Here is a 16,844-nt window from a genome sequence, read left to right on the forward strand (position 1 = left end):
TGCCTAGAGCCCATGCTCTGCAACAAGAGAAGCCACCACAGTGAGAAGGCTGCGCACCGCGACGAAGGGTAGCACCCCCCACCCCTGTTCGCTGCAACTAGAGAAAGCCCGCGCACAGCAACGAATACCCAATGCAGCCAAAAATTAAAAAAAACAAATAAATAAATAGATAAATTAAAAAAATAAAAGAAATGGGGAGGTTATGGTAAGAGGAGGAAGGGAAAGTGATTTGAGAGCCACTGAAGTGATCCAGGTGAAAGACAGTCAGCAGCTGGTAGGAGAGCAGCAGGGGAGTGGGGGTGGGTGGGTAGATGAGATGGCGAAGAAAGCGCACTATGACTGTGAATGTGTGGTGATGACAAGATTGTGGACGATGGCCCCAGAGTCCTGGCTTGGGGGTTTGGGTGCAAGGTGATGATTTCTCCTGAGAAAGGGACCACAAGAAGAGGAGCAGTTTAGTGTAGGGGTGTGTGTGTGTGTGTGTGTGTGTGCACGCGTGTGTGTGATGAGTCAGTCTGACGTGTTGAATTCATAATGCACATGGGACATCCAAGTTGGGAAGCTTATTTGGTGGCTGTATATGTGAGTCTGCAGTTGTGGACCAAACCTGGTGAGGAGCAGGTCTGGGGCTGGAGATGAAGATTTGGGAGTGATCTGCATATATTTCCTAGCTTGAGACGTGGGGGTGGATGAGATAACCCATGGAGCGTGTGTAGAGTTAGGAAAGAAGGGCACCAAGAAACCAGGTGATGGCCAATATTTAAAATTCCAGAAGAGGAAGTGGAGCCCACCAGCAGAAACTGGGAAGGAATGGCTACAGAAGTTGTTAAGAAAAGAGGCTGTTTTTAAGAAGGAGGAAGTAAAGAGGTATCAGGCACTACAGAGGTCAAATAAGACAAGAACTGAAGAATGTCTGTTGGGTTTGGCAATTAGGTGGTCAGTGGGGACGTTGGCAAGAGTAGTTTCCATGTAGCAATGCGGGGTGGGCAGAAACCGGATTACTATGGTGTAAGGAGTCGAGGGGGTTGAAGAACTGGCCAGCAAGTCTACACTGCTCATTGGAGGAGCTTGGCTTTGGTGCCGAGAGACGAACCCACCTCATTCTTTGACTTAACCTCCGGGAAACACCAACCATCTGTATCCTGGCTCAGATTCCAGCAGTTCAGGGCCATGGTTTGGCTCCTAGAATGCCTCCTACTTCTCTTCTGCCTCTCCTCTCCTGTCTGTCAATCCTTCAGAGCCAAGTCCAAGTCGCACCTTTACAAGGAAGCCCTCTCTGCCTGCCCTTGCCCTTAATGTGACTCTGGTAGCACAGAAAATTGGTATCTTCTAGCAAGTGAAAGTTTTATCCTTCTAAGTGTCCACTCAATACAGTGCCTTGTTTTACTAAGAGGTTCATTTTGTTTGTCTTGCTTTATCAGCTACATGAAGCCTCCCTGAGATTAGAGACCGCCTCTGAGTATTTAGTGAATGAATGAATGTATGACCCAGTGCACAGAGCCTGGCCCACGATTGTGTCCATGGCAGGTGGGGCTCAGAAAGACACCTGTAGAATTGAAATGAATGGACTTTGAATTTAACTCAGCTGGACTTTCTCCAGGAAGTAAATTTCAAGTTGATTAATTTCAAACTAATTGAAAAACTCCTTCTATGATCTGGGTAGAGTTCTAGGCAGTGAGCAAGAAAGACCAGGTCCCTGTTTTCTTAGAACTTACTTCCTACTGGGAGAGACAGACAGTAGACAAGAAACCAGTGAAGGAGCAAGGTCGTATCCCTTTGGCAAATGTTCTGATGGAAGTAAATGAATGATGTGCACCAGAGTAACTAGATATGCGAATGGGTTGGGTGGGCTTTTTTTTTAAAATTAAATTAATTAATTAATTCATTAATTTTACTTTTGGCTGCATTGGGTCTTCGTTGCTGCGCGCGGGCTTTCTCTAGTTGCAGTGAGCAGGGGCTACTCTTCATTGAGGTGCACGGGCTTCTCATCGTGGTGGCTTCTCTAGTTGTGGAGCACGGGCTCTAGGCGCACAGGCTTCATTAGTTGTGGCACGTGGGCTCTAGAGCACAGGCTCAGTAGTGGCAGCACAGGGGCTTAGTTGCTCTGCGGCACGTAGGATCTCTCCTGACCAGGGCTCGAACCTGTATCCCCTGCACTGGCAGGTGAATTCTTAACCACTGTGCCACCAGGGAAGTCCCCGGAGTGGGCTTCTTTAGAAAGAGTTCTCAGAGAAGACTTCTCTGAGGAGGCGACCTTGGAGCTGAGACCCACTAGGTGAGACGGAGCCAGTACCAAACTTTAGCTTGGCCAATGGAGCAGAAACCAGTATGACAAGGGTCACACACACCAGTGAGGTTGGACAAGCAGACAAGAGCCAGACCATGGAGGCCCTTGAAGGCAATGGTAATGAGTTTGGATGAATTGCTGGCACAGAGGGAAGACACTGAATGGCAAGCATGGGGATGATGGGCTTGGGTGTACGTTATCAAACGTTGGCAGCTTGGGCTAGGGAGGTGGCAGCAGAGATGGAGAGAAGTAGATGGTCTGGGGAAGTATTGAAGGTGGAAGGTGGGGTGGAGGATGGGCACTGACTGCAAAGACATATTCCTTCTAACCTTGTTGTGTGTACACAGCCCCTGGGAGAGGAGATGCCTGGAGGCCAAGGGGGGTTCTCTCACCAAGGGCAAAGGAAGAGCACTGAACTGGGAATCAGGACATCTGAGTCCTCCATATCTTGGGCATGGAGACTAGACTGGGTCACCTCTAAAGGCCCTTCCAGCCCTAGCAGCCCAGCCCTTGGTCTATGTCAATTGTTGGGGCATCCAAAGGGGGAAGTGTCAAAGGAGCTGTAAATCAAGGTTGATTTCACAGAGCAATGGCCCAGGTCTCTATCTCCTGGGCTGCTTACCCTGGGGATGATGTTGGTCCTTTCTCCACCTCCTATCTGCCCCCAGGGAGATGTTGGCTAAGCCCAGGCAGCAGGCGGTTGATCAGCTCTGAAGTTCTGCCTCCTGCAGTTCATTGCTTCTCTGAGGGCAGAACTTGGAGCTAGAAGAGGCTAACCGGCCTCTTATGGTCTGAGAGGAAGGGTGGTGGGACCTCTGGCTGGAATCAAACCTCTCTTTCTCCCCGTCCATATTTCCTGACCTTCTGTCCCTGGGTTCTTTAGAAGGTCCTCCAGCCCATTCCTTTGGGACACTCCCCTGTGCCAATCAATCGCCCACCATCAACTGCACCTACTGTAAATTTCATCCTTGGAAGGAAATGGGCCTCGAGGGTTGTATGTGTCTTCTAGGCCACAGATTTAGTGACTTCAAACAGCACACATTTATTAGCTCACAGTTCTGTAGGTCAGAAGTCCGGGCATGGCATGGCTGGATTTTCTGCTCAGAGTCTCTCAAGGCTAAATTCAAGGTGTTGGCTGAGCTGTGTTCTCACCTAGAGTTCAGGGTCCTCTTCCAAGCTCACATGGTTGTGGTAAAATTCTGTTCCTTCTGCTGTTCCTGGCTGGCTGTCACATGGGGGCTGCTCCACATTCCTTGCCCTCCGTCCTCAAAGCCAGCAACAGAGAGCCTCCCTTGGGTGGAATCCTGCTCATGGTTTTTTTTGCAGTACGCGGGCCTCTCACTGCTGTGGCCTCTCCCGTTGCGGAGCACGGGCTCCGGACGCGCAGGCTCAGCAGCCATGGCTCACGGGCGCAGCCGCTCCGCGGCATGTGGGATCCTCCCGGACAGGGGCACGAACCCGTGTCCCCTGCATCGGCAGGCGGACTCCCAACCACTGCGCCACCAGGAAAGCCCCCTGCTCATGTTTGTAATCTCTGACTTCAGAAAGAGCCCAGTCACTTTAAAGGGCTTTTGCCTGATTAGATCAGACTCATCCGGGATATTCTCCCTCTCATAAGGCCAACTGTGCCATATAATATAACACAACCACAGGAGTAAATGCCATCCTATGTCCCTATGTACAGTCCCAGGGATTATGCACCATGTGTGCACGGGAGTGGGAGAAGGATCTTCGGGGACGTCTTAGAATTCTGCTGATGACGAGAGCCAAGGAGGACGTTTTTGGTGGAGAAGGTTGGAGGTCATTCCTGGCAATTTGAGAACAAATCATCCAGTAAAGTGAGAAGTTCCTTTGCCTTTTGGGAGGACATAGAGCGATCTCATGGATGGTTTGAACACTCACCCTAGAAACATCACACCATGTGTTCTCTATGTTTGCAGAGTTCATGGCCCCTTGAATCCACTCATCGTTTCTAGGTTGATAAACCCTGGGGCAGGGTGCAAGTGGAGATGAGGGTTGAGCGGTGTGAGTTGGGTATTTGGAGCTGCAGAGCTTTCTACCTTCAAGCTGCTCTGTGTTGGTCATGGGAGGGAGTATTTACTGAATGAATGAATGTATGTGTGTGTGTGTGTGTCCAACTCTGTTCTCCATTGCAGGATAAAACCAAAATGAATCTCCACCTACTTCTGGCTCTTCTACTTGGGACAGTTTCAGCTTTTCATCTGAGAAAGTGTCCTTGGCCTTCAGCCTTTCTTTCTCTACTTGACTCCTTACTATAGTTTATAGGGTCAGAGTCACATAGCCACCTTCCTCTCTGGCCATCCCCTATTTCAGGATCTCTGCACAGAAAGGAGCGGGGACTCTAGAGCTGGAGTTGAAGGGATTCCTCAGGGCATCTGCATGTCTGCAGTCTTGGTTCTACTGTGACGTTCTCAATGTTGTCCTTTCTGCAAGATGCAAACGCTGATCAAATGATCCCTTCTTTTACTTTGAGCTCACCGAGTGTACAGTGCTAAGCATTTTCTATGCATTATCTCCTTTAATCCTCATAGCATCCCCATGAGGTATGTGGTGTGGTATACCCATATCACAAACGAAGAACTAAAACTAGTAGATGATGGAACCAGAACAAAACCCACAACTGCCTGACTCTAAGTTCATGCCCTTAACAACCAGGACCTCATGTGGGAGGTTGGCTTCTCCTGGGGTGGGGTGGGCTCTGTTCCAGGTTCCTCTCTTTCCAGGACTCAGCTTGCAAATGCCTGGGGCCGGGAGGGAGCTCTCCGTGGTTCTGGGGAGGAACGGGGGAAGATGTGAAGGAGGGGCACTTGACCTTTCTTCTTGCCAGGAACTGAAATGTCCAACATTGAGAGCCCCTTGGGACATGACACCCTGCCTCATGTTGGGGAGGTGCCAGAAAGTGGGGCAAAGGAGATCCCTGTGGAGGGATGCTGCTAGAGGAAGAGGAAGACAGGGGCTCTGGAAGTGAAGATGCCCCCAGGGAAGAGGGGGTTGTTGAGTCCATCTCAGCCTTGGATGAGGTAGACAGGGGCCTTCAGTGTCCTAAGGATGAGGACACAGTAAAACTGGAGGGCATCCCTGGATGCAAGACCTGCCGCTTCCTCCTGGTGAGGATCCCCTGAATTTTATTCATGCTCAGGTGAGTGGCCAGTGGCTGTGGCTGAGGCCCAGGGTGGCGATAGGGAGCTGGTGTCTCCAGCCTCTGTGTTGCTGGTCATTTTCCGCACTGAGGACCCTGGGGGTGTTAGCAGAGGCTGAGACCCGCAGAGGCGTTGGGGGTAAGAGGTGAGGGTCATGCAGAAACAGAAGTTACGTCTTAATCTCCAGCCTTCAAATGTCTGTGGGGCTGGGGGTGTGGAGGGTGAGTTTTGGAGACTTAGACACCCAGGACTAAGGTGATGTGAATTCCTGGCGGACAGGCACACCGTTCTTCCTCTTTCATTCTGCCCTGCAGTTAACTTGCCAGAGGTGCTACCGGGGCAGACTCATCTCCATCCACAACTTCAGCCTTAATTACCAGATCCAGTGCTTCGTCCGACAGATCAACCAGGGCCAAGTCTGGAGCGGATGCCAGGTCACCGGCTGGGTAAGAGGGGCCCCAGCTCTCAGTGGGGAGCATCTCCTGACCCCAGCCCATGTTCAACCTGCTGCAGATTTGTCTGTGCTTCTCCTCCACAATCCCCTGAAGAACTGGGGATAGATGGACACCTGGGTGAGACAACAAGGGGGCTGCCTAGGCATCGGGAACAGCCGAGCATTTAGAATCAGGATGTTTAGGTGCAAGTTCTGCTCAGTCTCTGACTGTCTATAGGACCTGGGCAAGACCGTGAGCCTCGTTCCTCATCTGTAGGATGGGGTTGGAACTCCTGCCCTACCTCTTGTTAGAGCCCAAAGGATGGAGGTGTCACTGGAATGCCTAGAATGTGATGGTGACAATCACTGTGGCTCTACATTTCAGTTGACCAGGACTGTGTCCATTGTGATCCAGCAGTCCTTTAAGGGCCAATGCCTGGAGGGCAGTGGGAGGGTCAGGCAGGGATAGTCCCAGCTCTGCCTACCTGCTTTCCCTTTGCCCGTGTCCCAGCCCACCTCTTTCCCTCTTGCCTCCCCTAGGGTCGCTGCACACACTTTTGCTGGCTCGAGGGCACTCCCTGGAATTTTGCATACGGGGCTGCTGGCCAGCCCTGGGGCAGTGCTGGTAGATGTGTGACCCTGTGCACCCGAAGTGAGGTGGTGGGAGTGGCGATGAATAATGGCAAGGCCTGGGAGGGAGGAGGCTCCAGGAAGAGCCAGACCCTGCAAAGGAGAGGCCTCCTGGCTCTTCAGACTCATCTCCACTGAGGTGTGGGGTAGGGAGAGGGGAAGGCCCTACTGGGGCTGAGTCAGGGAGAACAAGAGGCTGAGACCCCTTCCTGTTGCATCTTCACAGGAGGCCACTGGCGTCGAGCTCCCTGTGGCGTGGGTCTCCCGTTCATCTGTTCCTACTGAGCTGGATCTTCCTGGGCAGCCTCCTCCCATCCCCTCCTCTCCAGCCCCCAGCAATAAAATTGTTTTCCTGAAACTGATTTCTTTTTCTTCCCACCATTGATCTACTCTGCTTAGCCCCACCCACGAGCTTTCTGCCAGTACAAGGACCACACCTCCCCACCCTACTGTCTTTCATGAAAAGGGACAGAAGCTATCACTCTCAAGGAGGATGGAGCATGGGGTGGGGTCTGTGTGGCCCTCTTGGAGACAGAGGAATGGGCTCAGGTGGATCTTTTCATAGGACACCCAATTACCGGGCTCGTGCATTGCAGGTGCTGCCAGGACACCACGCATCTCTCTCCAAACTTTCAAGGTGAACTCTCAATGTACTGTATTTGCATCTCCACATCTGAGGGCCTTTTCTTCCTCGCCCACAAACTGTGGTTGCCTTAATGTGCCAGGATATTAACATGTCCCTGGGAACAGCCCACAACTCTCAGGAGTGGGTGTATGAGTACCCCAGTCCTTTGCCCCCTCAGGTGGAATAATTCTGGGGCAGGTATCGGGCACTGCTTCCCAGGGTTTCTCAGTGGGATTAACTTCCAGTTATCCACTGAGGTAGCTGGCTTTATAACACACATTTTATTGGCTGTCTTCTCTTCCCCATATGAACTCTCCTCTTCCCTACTACTGTCCTCCCATAGAAACTACTTGCACTCAAATGCTTGCCTCAGGGTCTGTTTCCGGGGGATCTCAATATAAGACAAACTGCTATGTGTCCAACTCTACGTAAGGTTTGGGAATACGACAAGACACAGCTCCCTGCCATTCGGAAACGTACAGATGTTTGTAATACAAGCACACCAGCATCTACTAATTGTTACCACTTACTGTGCACCCACAAAGTACCCCCTGCTGCGCCAGGCATCTTACAAAGATGAGCTTGTTTGGTCAGTAATTATTATCCCATTGTACAGAACCAGGCTCAGAGAAGTTATGACCTGTTTTTTTACCCAAGGCTGAACATCTGAATGTGCCCCGTGCTGTGATTCAAGTGTCTCCAGAGCATGTTCTTTCAACCATCAGGATTTCACGTCTGGAAGTGTTGGCTGCTTCCAGGACATGATCACATGGGGACAGAGCACAGAGGGGAGGCACGAGAGACTCATCTACCCTTGGGTTCATCTTGGGACATTGGACTCCAACCCAGCTGGAGATGAGGGGGTCCCAATCAGAGGTGAGGAAGGAAGGCACTCTGAACCCTCCTTTCAATGGGGAGGTGAGCAGAAAGTAAGACATCAATGCTCCGAAGCCCTTTTCCTCCAGGACTCCTCAAATTCTTAGAAGTACAGATGGCCCCAGGGATTCCATTCTATCTGGTGGTCCAGATAGAAGAGGCTACTTACTCAAGGTTGCACAGGAAGTTGAAAAAGATAGAAATCACACTGAGGTCCTTTGCAACTGCTGTTCTCTTGGTATCCGTGACAGTGGAATTCTGACACACTGTTACAAGTTCAGCCCTGTGCTGTGTGCCGTGGAGGATGCACTGGGAGAACTTTCCCTCCTTGCCCTCATGGACGTTGTATTCTGGTGTGGGGAGGCGTTGCTTCTCTTTATTCCAGTACTACTAATAAAGAGTAACAAAATCCCTCCTTTAATTGTTTATTGGTCTTTATTGGAGTATAGCTGCTTTACAACGGTGTGTGAGTTTCTGCTGTACAGCAAAGTGAATCGGCCACACGTGTACACACATCCCCTCTTTTTTTTTTTTGCGGTACGCCGGCCTCTCACTGCTGTGGTCTCTCCCGTTGTGGAGCACAGGCTCCGGACGCGCAGGCTCAGCGGCCATGGCTCACAGGCCCAGCCGCTCCGCGGCATGTGGGATCTTCCCTGACCGGGGCACGAACCCGTGTCCCCTGCATCGGCAGGTGGACTCCCAACCACTGCGCCACCAGGGAAGCCCCATCCTCTCTTTTTTAAAACCCCTCATGTATTAAGCACTAAATAGGTGTCAGGGTCTGTATCAAGAGACTTTGTGCTAAGGTGGGACCTTGTTTTATTCCTCACAAATCTCTCCTGTTGGCGGTGGTCTGTGACAGAAGTGTGACTTCCAGTCCACAAAGGTCTCCTTTGGGGGATTAGTGTCAAGAAGGGGGCATGGGGACTTCCCTGGTTGTCCAGTGGGTAAGACTCTGCGCTCCCAATGCAGGGGGCCCGAGTTCGATCCCTGGTCGGGGAACTAGATCCCACATGCGGGCCGCAGCTAAGAGTCTGCACGTCACAACTAAGAAGCCCGCACGCCACAACTAAGACCTGGTGTGGCCAAAATAAATAAATAAATAATGAATTAATAAATAAATATTAAAAAAAAAAAAAAAGAAGGGGGTATGAAGGAGGCATTTGGGCTCCTGGTAACATTCTGTATCTTGACCTGGCCTGGGTTACGTGGGTGCATTCCCTCCGTGACAACGCCTCAAGCAGTCCACGCTACAGTGCACATTACAGGATGCATGTTAAAGAGGCATATCCTCAAGAAAAGCTTTAAATGAAATAAGAGGACTGGCCTTATGTCCCCAGGTAAGGGCTTGTGTGGTATTTTTCCTGTCCAAAATGATGCTAAGTAGGCTCTGGGAAACTCAGCTCGTGTCTTTACAATGGTATCCCTAGCGTTCCTTGCATCATCATGCAGGACACAGAGCAGGAGCTCAAGCAGCTCTCGGTGCCTACTTGTTGATTAGGGTCACAGTTCAGTCTCAGTTTCCTAACAAGGGCTACCCCCAGCTCCACCTGCCAGGTACTGTTCCGAGGTCTTTACTGGAGCTGATCTCATTTGAGGTGGGTCCTGTCATTAGCGTCGGTTTATGGAGGGGAAAACTGAGACCCAGAGGGGCTGACTCTGGAATGGTGATTCCATTCTATCAAGACATCACACTATACTGTCCTCTGCATAACGTGGGGCTGGATGGAAATTTGAGACGAGAGGCGGAGTTTGAAACCCCTATGAATATAGATGCGAACAGTAAGCCAGAGAGCTGGCGTTTCATGGATGCTGAAAAGGTGGGCACCATGGGCTAGTCTGGGCGTAACGCATTTGGGTGAATCAAAGAAAGCAAGGATGTAGGAGTCAAACAGACTAGGGTCAGACATGCCACTTCTAACTAGTTGTGTGAGCTTGGGCAGGTTATTTCACCTCTCTGAGCTTGTGTGGTAGGTCTGCGCACTGGGATGGCAGTGTCTAACTGGCAGGATGCTTGTAAAGATTAAGTAAGTAGGATAATGGATGTGAAAGCCTTAATGAAGCATAGCGTTTGGAATATGGTGGACCTTCAAGAATGTCATTTCCGGACTTCCCTGGCGGCCCAGTGGTTAAGACTCCGTGCTTCCACTGCGAGGGGCGTGGGTTCAATCCCTGATCAGGGAACTAAAATGCTGCACGGCGTGGCCAAAAAAAAAAAAAAAAGAGTTATTTCCAGTTTTACATCAGACATCACCGTGGTGACTGAGCAGGGCCCTGGGATGTCTCTGCCCCAGGTCAACCCCAGGGAGGGGCAGGCCAGAGAGAGGAAGTAGAGGGAATGCAGGTGTGGGGTGACTAAGGAGCCGAAAGGTCTTGGTTCAGGTCTGCCTCTGACTTGCTGTGTAATCTTGGGTAACTTATTTAAGCTGAGATGCCGTTTCCTAATGTGTAATGCAGGGACGTTTAAATGAAACAGCGCTTGTAAAGCTTATCGTGGTGCTGGCTAACGGGAGTAGCCGACCTTCTCGGTCATCCCAACCACTGAGTGAAATGAGGCCCCTGGCCTGGACCCCAGGACTGGGGAGAATAAGGGGGAGGGGGGCTAGCTTTCCATCCCTCCCCAGCTGGGAAGTCTCCTGCTTGAACTCTGGAGACCAGGTTTTTGGGCCCTGGAATTAGTCAATCAACCCCCAAGTCAGGTAGATAAGCTGAGGGTTGCGTCCGTTGGGCCAGGGAGATAACGGCCGAGACCGTTACTCTGCATTCAGGGCCCAGAAGTGAGCTCTCAGATACTTCTCCATTTGTAGGTCCCCTGAGAGAGCAGAGGAGTGGAAGGAATCCAGGCCTTTTCACCCTCTGGGTGACCTGTCCCTGATGCCCTGAGCACTGGAGGGCTGGGCTGGAATCCAAGGAACAAATATGCTAGGATATCACAGAGTGGAGTCACCCACCCTGACAGGGCCACAAGTTCTTGGCAGTGATGTCTGGCAAAATCAAGGCTCAGCACTTGCTGGCCTGTCCTTGGATTGCAGTGAATGTGGCTGGAACTTGATTGATTAATATTTTGACGTTTTGTTCATCATGGTAGCTTTACATAGATTCTGATTTTTAAGAAAGATGGCATTAAATATTTATTTATCTTGACCACTGAGTTCTTCAGTGTCCCCTTAAATTTTGCAACTGAGGCAAGCGCCTTCCCCTTAGTCCTGACCTTGGTCGTGACAGAGGGCTGGTGGGAGATGGGGAGTCGGGGTGGTGCGGGGAGGCTGGCCCACAGAGCATCTGAATGACTCTGCATGAAGGTTTCCATTCCAGCTGCTGCCTCCCCGCCAGAAAGATATGCCTCAAGGTTGGACAAAATAGCATGTTCTAGATCAGTGATCCTCAACAGGGGTACTTTTTCTTTCCAGAGGACATCTGAAAATGTGTGGAGGCATTTCTGAGTGACATGATCTGGGGAGGCACGGTTGACATCTAGTGGGTAGAGACCCAGAGATGCTGCTAAACTTTCTACAAGACACAGGACTTCCCCTCCCCCAACCTTCAACAAAGAATGATTTGACTCCAAATAGTAATAGTACAAGGGTTGAGAAACTTGATCTAGAGCCACAGCATAAAGGAAGGAGCATAAGTTTTTCACATATTAAAGATAAGAAAGAGATGGAGAGGGAGAAGGAGAGTGAGAGAGAGGGAGGGAGTGAAGGAGGGAGGGTGAGAGAGAGAGAGAGAGAGAGAGAGAGAGAGAGAGAGATGGGGTGGGTAGAGCATGTTGGGAGCCCCAAAGGCTTAGAAATCTCAGTTCCCCCACTTCCTGCATAACCTTGGCAAGTCACTTTCCCTCTCTGAATCTCATTTTTCACATCTGTGCAGTAGGGCTAATCATACATTCTCATGGGACTGAGGTTAGGAAGGTGAGGTTTCAAGGATGCAATGCACATAAAGTACTTGGTCTAGATAAGAGCTCAGAAGGGCTGAGGCTCCCCTTCATCTCCTACCTCCTCTCCTGTGGTCTCCCGCTCCCTGGGATTCTCCACTTCATTTGCTGGAATATTGACCGGAGGAAGGTGGCTCCTAAGGCTAAGGAGTATTGTTCAGACTGGGACCCTTTAGGGGTGCTGATAATCATGCCTGGACAGTCGTCATCTGGGGCTTTCTCGAGCATACTAGGGTGTTTGGGCACCTGCATATGGCAAGAGGCAGGTCCCTAAAGTCCCAGCAGAGAGCAGGGCCCAAGGGTGGGAGGACTGAGCAAACCTCTTATCAGCTCCACTGTCCCGCCCCCCAGCCCAAGCCTGGGGCAATCGTCCTGGCTTCTTCCCACTTCCCCAAAAGCCCAGTATAAGGGTGGCCTCTGGCACCCAGCAGCCAGAGGCACTGAGAGTGGGGGCTCCAGACTCTGAGGACGTAAGTGCCCGCTTGGCTGCCCGGGAAGGAGAGGTCCAGGGCGGGGGGAAGCAGGACCCTATATGGCAAATACCCTGGAGGCCTGTCCTTAGGACCATAATGGCCACTATCCTTCCCCTTTCACCCCCAGTGTGAGTGAAATTGGCCCTCAATGTGATCAGACCTGTTCCCACGGTGGCTAGCATCTGAGCTGAGTGCTGCCCCAGGGAACAGTGATGGAGCTCTCAGGAAAAAGGGTCTTTTGTACTTGAGCTGACAACCCCCTGTTCTTTTCTTGATTCTCCAGCTCAGGGTCTGTTCAGTGGGGGAGAAGGAAGCTCTCTAGTTTGCCCTGTAAGCCACCAGTTAAGCAAACACTGCATCTCCACTGTGTGCCAGGGGCCGTGCAGACACGTGAGAAGTCCCCAAGGAGGGAAGGTGAAGCTGTGTCCCTGTCACAAGACTGAGGGGATATGAAATGCTCCCTGCTTCTGCCCCTTCTCCTGCTGGGGACAATTTCTGCTCTTAATCTGGGTAAGTCCTCCCCTTCCCTCCTCATCCATTTTTCTCTTTTCTCTTCTTTCCTGCATCTGTTTTTGCTCTTGTGGGCCAGGGCCACAGCATCCCCTCTTCAGTTGACCCAGCCCACCTCTAGTTAGATTTCTCCTGGACTCAGAACTGTGACCTGAACTTTCCGTCAGGGCTCCTTTGCAAGGAAAAACACCCACCTGTGAAGATGAGGGCTTCTCACAGGTGCTGCCTCCCACTCCCAAAATACCCCACATGTGGTGTCAGCCAGGTTCTCATGCCTTTGGGTGTGTGATGCAAGAATTCTGGCTTGCCCAACCCCCAAGGGGTCCTTCCAGTCTTGGTTCCAGATGGCGTCCCTAGGAAGGCAGAGTGGGGCCATCAGAGCTGTCCGTGGTCCTGGAAGAAAAGAGAGCCCGGCTTGATGGCAGGTTACCTCTTCTTTCCAGAGAATGATGCCTCCCATCTGGGCAGCAGAGAGACACAGGCTGACCTGAGCCAGGATCTGGAAGGTTCGGGGGAACAGGAGGGAGAGCTGGCCCTGAATTATGGAGCACTTGAGTCAGAGGGAGAGGACGCTGTGGCTTCCAGCTATCAAGATGCGTTTGAGGATGAGGGGGCCGTGGAGTCAGACCCAGCTGCCCTAGACAAGGATTTGCAGTGCCCTAAGGAAGAGGACACAGTTCAGCTTCCAGGCAGCCCTGGGTGCAAGACCTGCCGCTTCCTGTTGGTGCGGACCCCGAGGGAGTTTTGGAAAGCTCAGGTAAATGGCAGGGAGGCTACTATGGGGGGACCAGGTGGAGGAGACAAGAGTGGAGCCAACCTTCTGTTCCCTATCATTTGGACTAATGGCTCTCCAGGCCGAGTATGCATCAGAGTCTCCTAGAAGTCTCGTTAAAACACAGATTTCTGGGCCCCATCTCCTCAATTTCTGATTTAGCAAGTCTGGGGCTTAAGAGTTTGCATTTATAACAAATTCACAGGTGGTGATATTGTCGGTCGGGAGACCGCACTTTGAGAACCACTGGTTTAGATAAAAAGCTTTGGTATAAGATATGCCTGTGCTAAATCCTGGCTTTGCTTGTCGCCAGCCATTTTATTTGGGCAAGTCACTTCACCTTTCAGGGCTCCTGTATCTTCATTTGTAAAATGGAGGTGTATGGTACCACCCCTTAGAGTTGTGGTGAGGATTTAAATAATACATGGAAAGTATTTAGAATAGTCCCTGGGTCATTGTAAACTCTCAGTGAATGGTGGCTGTAGTTATTCTGAGTATTATTATTCTTTTCTGCAAGAAGTTCCTGACACCAGATAAAGGAACAAGAGACGGGATTCAGGGGGGCAATAGATCCCTGATTTCTGACTTGGAAAGGGATGAGGGGGTCTCTCCTAGAGACTCAGGGACTTGAGAGAAAACAGTGAATTTTCTACCCCACCTCTTCTCTCTGCAGAGTATATGCAGGAGGTGCTACCGAGGCAACCTCGTCTCCATCCACAACTACAGTTTCAACTATCGCATCCAGCGCGGGGTCAGTAGCATTAACCAAGGACAGGTCTGGATTGGAGGCTACGTCAAGGGCTGGGTAAGCGAGGGGCCAACTCCCAGGTACACGAAGGTCTTTCTGATTGCCTCAAGGGACCACCTGCTGGCATCAAGACTCATCCAGCAGCTGAAGCTGGCTCATACCGGCTTAGGAGAACTAATGATTGAGTGCCTCTCTTCCTAACTCCATGTTCAGTGGCTTCATGCTTGTAGCTTGAAATCTGCCATAGTGGATGTATTTACACCAAGGAAATTGACAATTATTACAAATCAGGTTTCTTTCTTCCCTCTAGCCTCTCACCTTCCCCCAAAGCTGGTTGTTAAACGTTTACCAGCACACTCCTGGCGTCAGGAGATAGATTCTATATCTAGTTTTACCCTTACTAGCTGAATGACTGCCTCCAAATTTCAGTTTTCCCATCTCTAAAGTGGGGTCCTTCTCTCAGAGTGGCCTTGGGATTGTGGGCAAATAAGGGCCATTATATTTGCTACTCAAGTGTGGTTCACGGACCAGCAGCATCAACATCACCCGGTAGCTCATTAGACATGCACGATCTTGGGCCCCGTCCCAGACCTCCTGAATCAGAATCTGCATTTTTCACTAGATCCCTAGGAGATCTGTGTGCACAGTGAAGTTTGAGAAGTGTGATAGCCGGAAGTGATGCTTGCTCTTCCATTGTCATTGCCTGCGAACCCTCAGGGATGGGTCTCAACGGTATCCTAGCCAGGTGGGCAGTGAGAGGAGATTATATATACAGTGTTCAGGAAGGGATACTCAGTGGGCTTTCTGGAGACCCAGAATCTGTCTGTCTCTCTGGACCTCCACTCTCTGACCCAGCCTCTCTCTTCTCTAGTTCAAGTGGTGCCAGAGGTTTTGCTGGACTGATGGCAGTAGCTGGAACTTTGGATACTGGGCCTCAGGGCAACCTGGGAATGGGAGAGGCCATTGTGTGGCCCTGTGCACCAAAGGTGAGGGGGCCCGGGCACCAGGACAAGGGGAAGGGGTGGCAAGGTGGACTCCCACACATGTCCCTTTGAGCTGCCTGAACACACCTCCCCAAACCCACACCCTCCCTCCAACTGGAGAACCAATGTCCCTGTCTGTGAGGAGGGCTGATAGGTAGGGATTCCTCAGAGCAAAACCAGGTGATGAGGCTCCCGGTACAGGGGCTAGATGGGGACTCTCCATCCTCCCAGGCAAAGCTAGGCTCAGGGCCTGGGGACTCCTTTCCTTCCTCTGATATGATGGCGACAAGGAGTGAATATGGGACAGATGGGGGGAACAGATGTGAATGTAAGGTGTGGATGACGGATGAGGTGAAGGTGCGGGAATTAAGGATGGCTGACTTTGCCAGCTTTGAACAGCACGGCTGCCAGATGTGAAGGAACTTATTACAGTGGCTGGACCATATGGGTTAGAGTAAGATGGCTGAGATTCACACCCCAGCTGTGCCACTCGCCAGCTGAGACACGGGCAAGTTATCACTCCCACTAAGCCTCAGTTTCCTCATCTGTGAAACGGGAGTGATGATAGCGCCGACCTCTTGGAGAGTCATCGTGAGGATTAAACGATAGTCCATATAAAGCACTTAGCACATTGCCTCTGCAAGGGAAGAGATCAATGGCTAGTCCGGATGTGTGGGAAACCTGTGGCCATCGGATCATGACTATGGCAGGCAAAGATGACATATGAGGTGCCTGAGGAGGGGACGAGGGAGCACAGGCCACACTCAGGTGGGCAGCTGACATCACTGTGCTCTCTACCGCTAGGGGGTCGGTGGCGACGAGCTCGATGCAGAAGAAGTCTGCCCTTCGTCTGCGCCTTCTAAGCCAGAGGCACGGAGATCCTCCCTTCACGCCCTCCTGGTGGCCTCTGTCCTACCCTTGGCACTTGTCCCCAGCCTCTCCGGATCATAAAGTCAGCCTTCCAACAGCATCTCCTGACTCTTGTTTCTTCATTGAGCACTTCAGAGGAGTTGGACTCTGGGTTGGAAAATCCTGGAAGCATTCACTCCGGTTTCGTGGGGAGTGGGGTGGGACTTTGAGGAAAGTAAAAGATGTTGGAGTAGGGCGCCGGATCGGGGCGGGGGTGCGGGGGGGGGGCGGGGCGCCGGGGTGTGTCTGCAGCGCCACCTGGGGGCGGAGCGCGTACCGGGCGGCGGTCCTTTTCGTTCCGGCTCTGAGGATTCCCCCTCCACCCCCGCGCGCCCCACCTGCCCCAGGTCCAGGGAGGAAGAACTCCTTTGGTGAGGGGGTGGGGAACTGACCCTGTTGCTCTGTTTGGACTCAGTAAGGTGTGCGGGGCGGGGTGGGAGTGGCGGCTTTCCAAAATGGAGGCTCTGTGGCCGATTCAAGAATTGGATGGACCATTGAGGTCC

The 16,844-nt window shown here is 51.6% G+C and overlaps 2 protein-coding genes across 2 annotated transcripts; both read left to right on the forward strand.

The window, feature by feature from the left end:
- Positions 1-3,798: 3,798 nt before the first annotated feature.
- PRG2 (proteoglycan 2, pro eosinophil major basic protein) lies at positions 3,799-8,707 on the forward strand. The gene is given in 7 exon segments (XM_089915850.1): positions 3,799-4,565; positions 4,698-4,702; positions 5,136-5,234; positions 5,237-5,415; positions 5,763-5,894; positions 6,422-6,533; positions 6,738-8,707. Coding segments are annotated over 7 exon segments (756 nt in total). The 5' UTR covers positions 3,799-4,395; the 3' UTR covers positions 6,797-8,707.
- A 3,998-nt stretch (positions 8,708-12,705) lies between these two features.
- PRG3 (proteoglycan 3, pro eosinophil major basic protein 2) lies at positions 12,706-16,402 on the forward strand. The gene is made up of 5 exons (XM_022592288.3): positions 12,706-12,929; positions 13,373-13,686; positions 14,375-14,506; positions 15,321-15,435; positions 16,237-16,402. Exons 1-5 carry the CDS (start codon positions 12,869-12,871, stop codon positions 16,293-16,295), a joined length of 681 nt encoding a protein of 226 aa, XP_022447996.3. The 5' UTR covers positions 12,706-12,868; the 3' UTR covers positions 16,296-16,402.
- Positions 16,403-16,844: the final 442 nt, after the last annotated feature.

The sequence above is a fragment of the Delphinapterus leucas genome, chromosome 7 (assembly GCF_059928025.1).
Source record: "Delphinapterus leucas isolate spDelLeu-1000000601 "Yukka" chromosome 7, BTC_Dleu_Yukka2, whole genome shotgun sequence".
In the NCBI taxonomy this organism is placed as follows: Eukaryota; Metazoa; Chordata; class Mammalia; order Artiodactyla; family Monodontidae; genus Delphinapterus; species Delphinapterus leucas.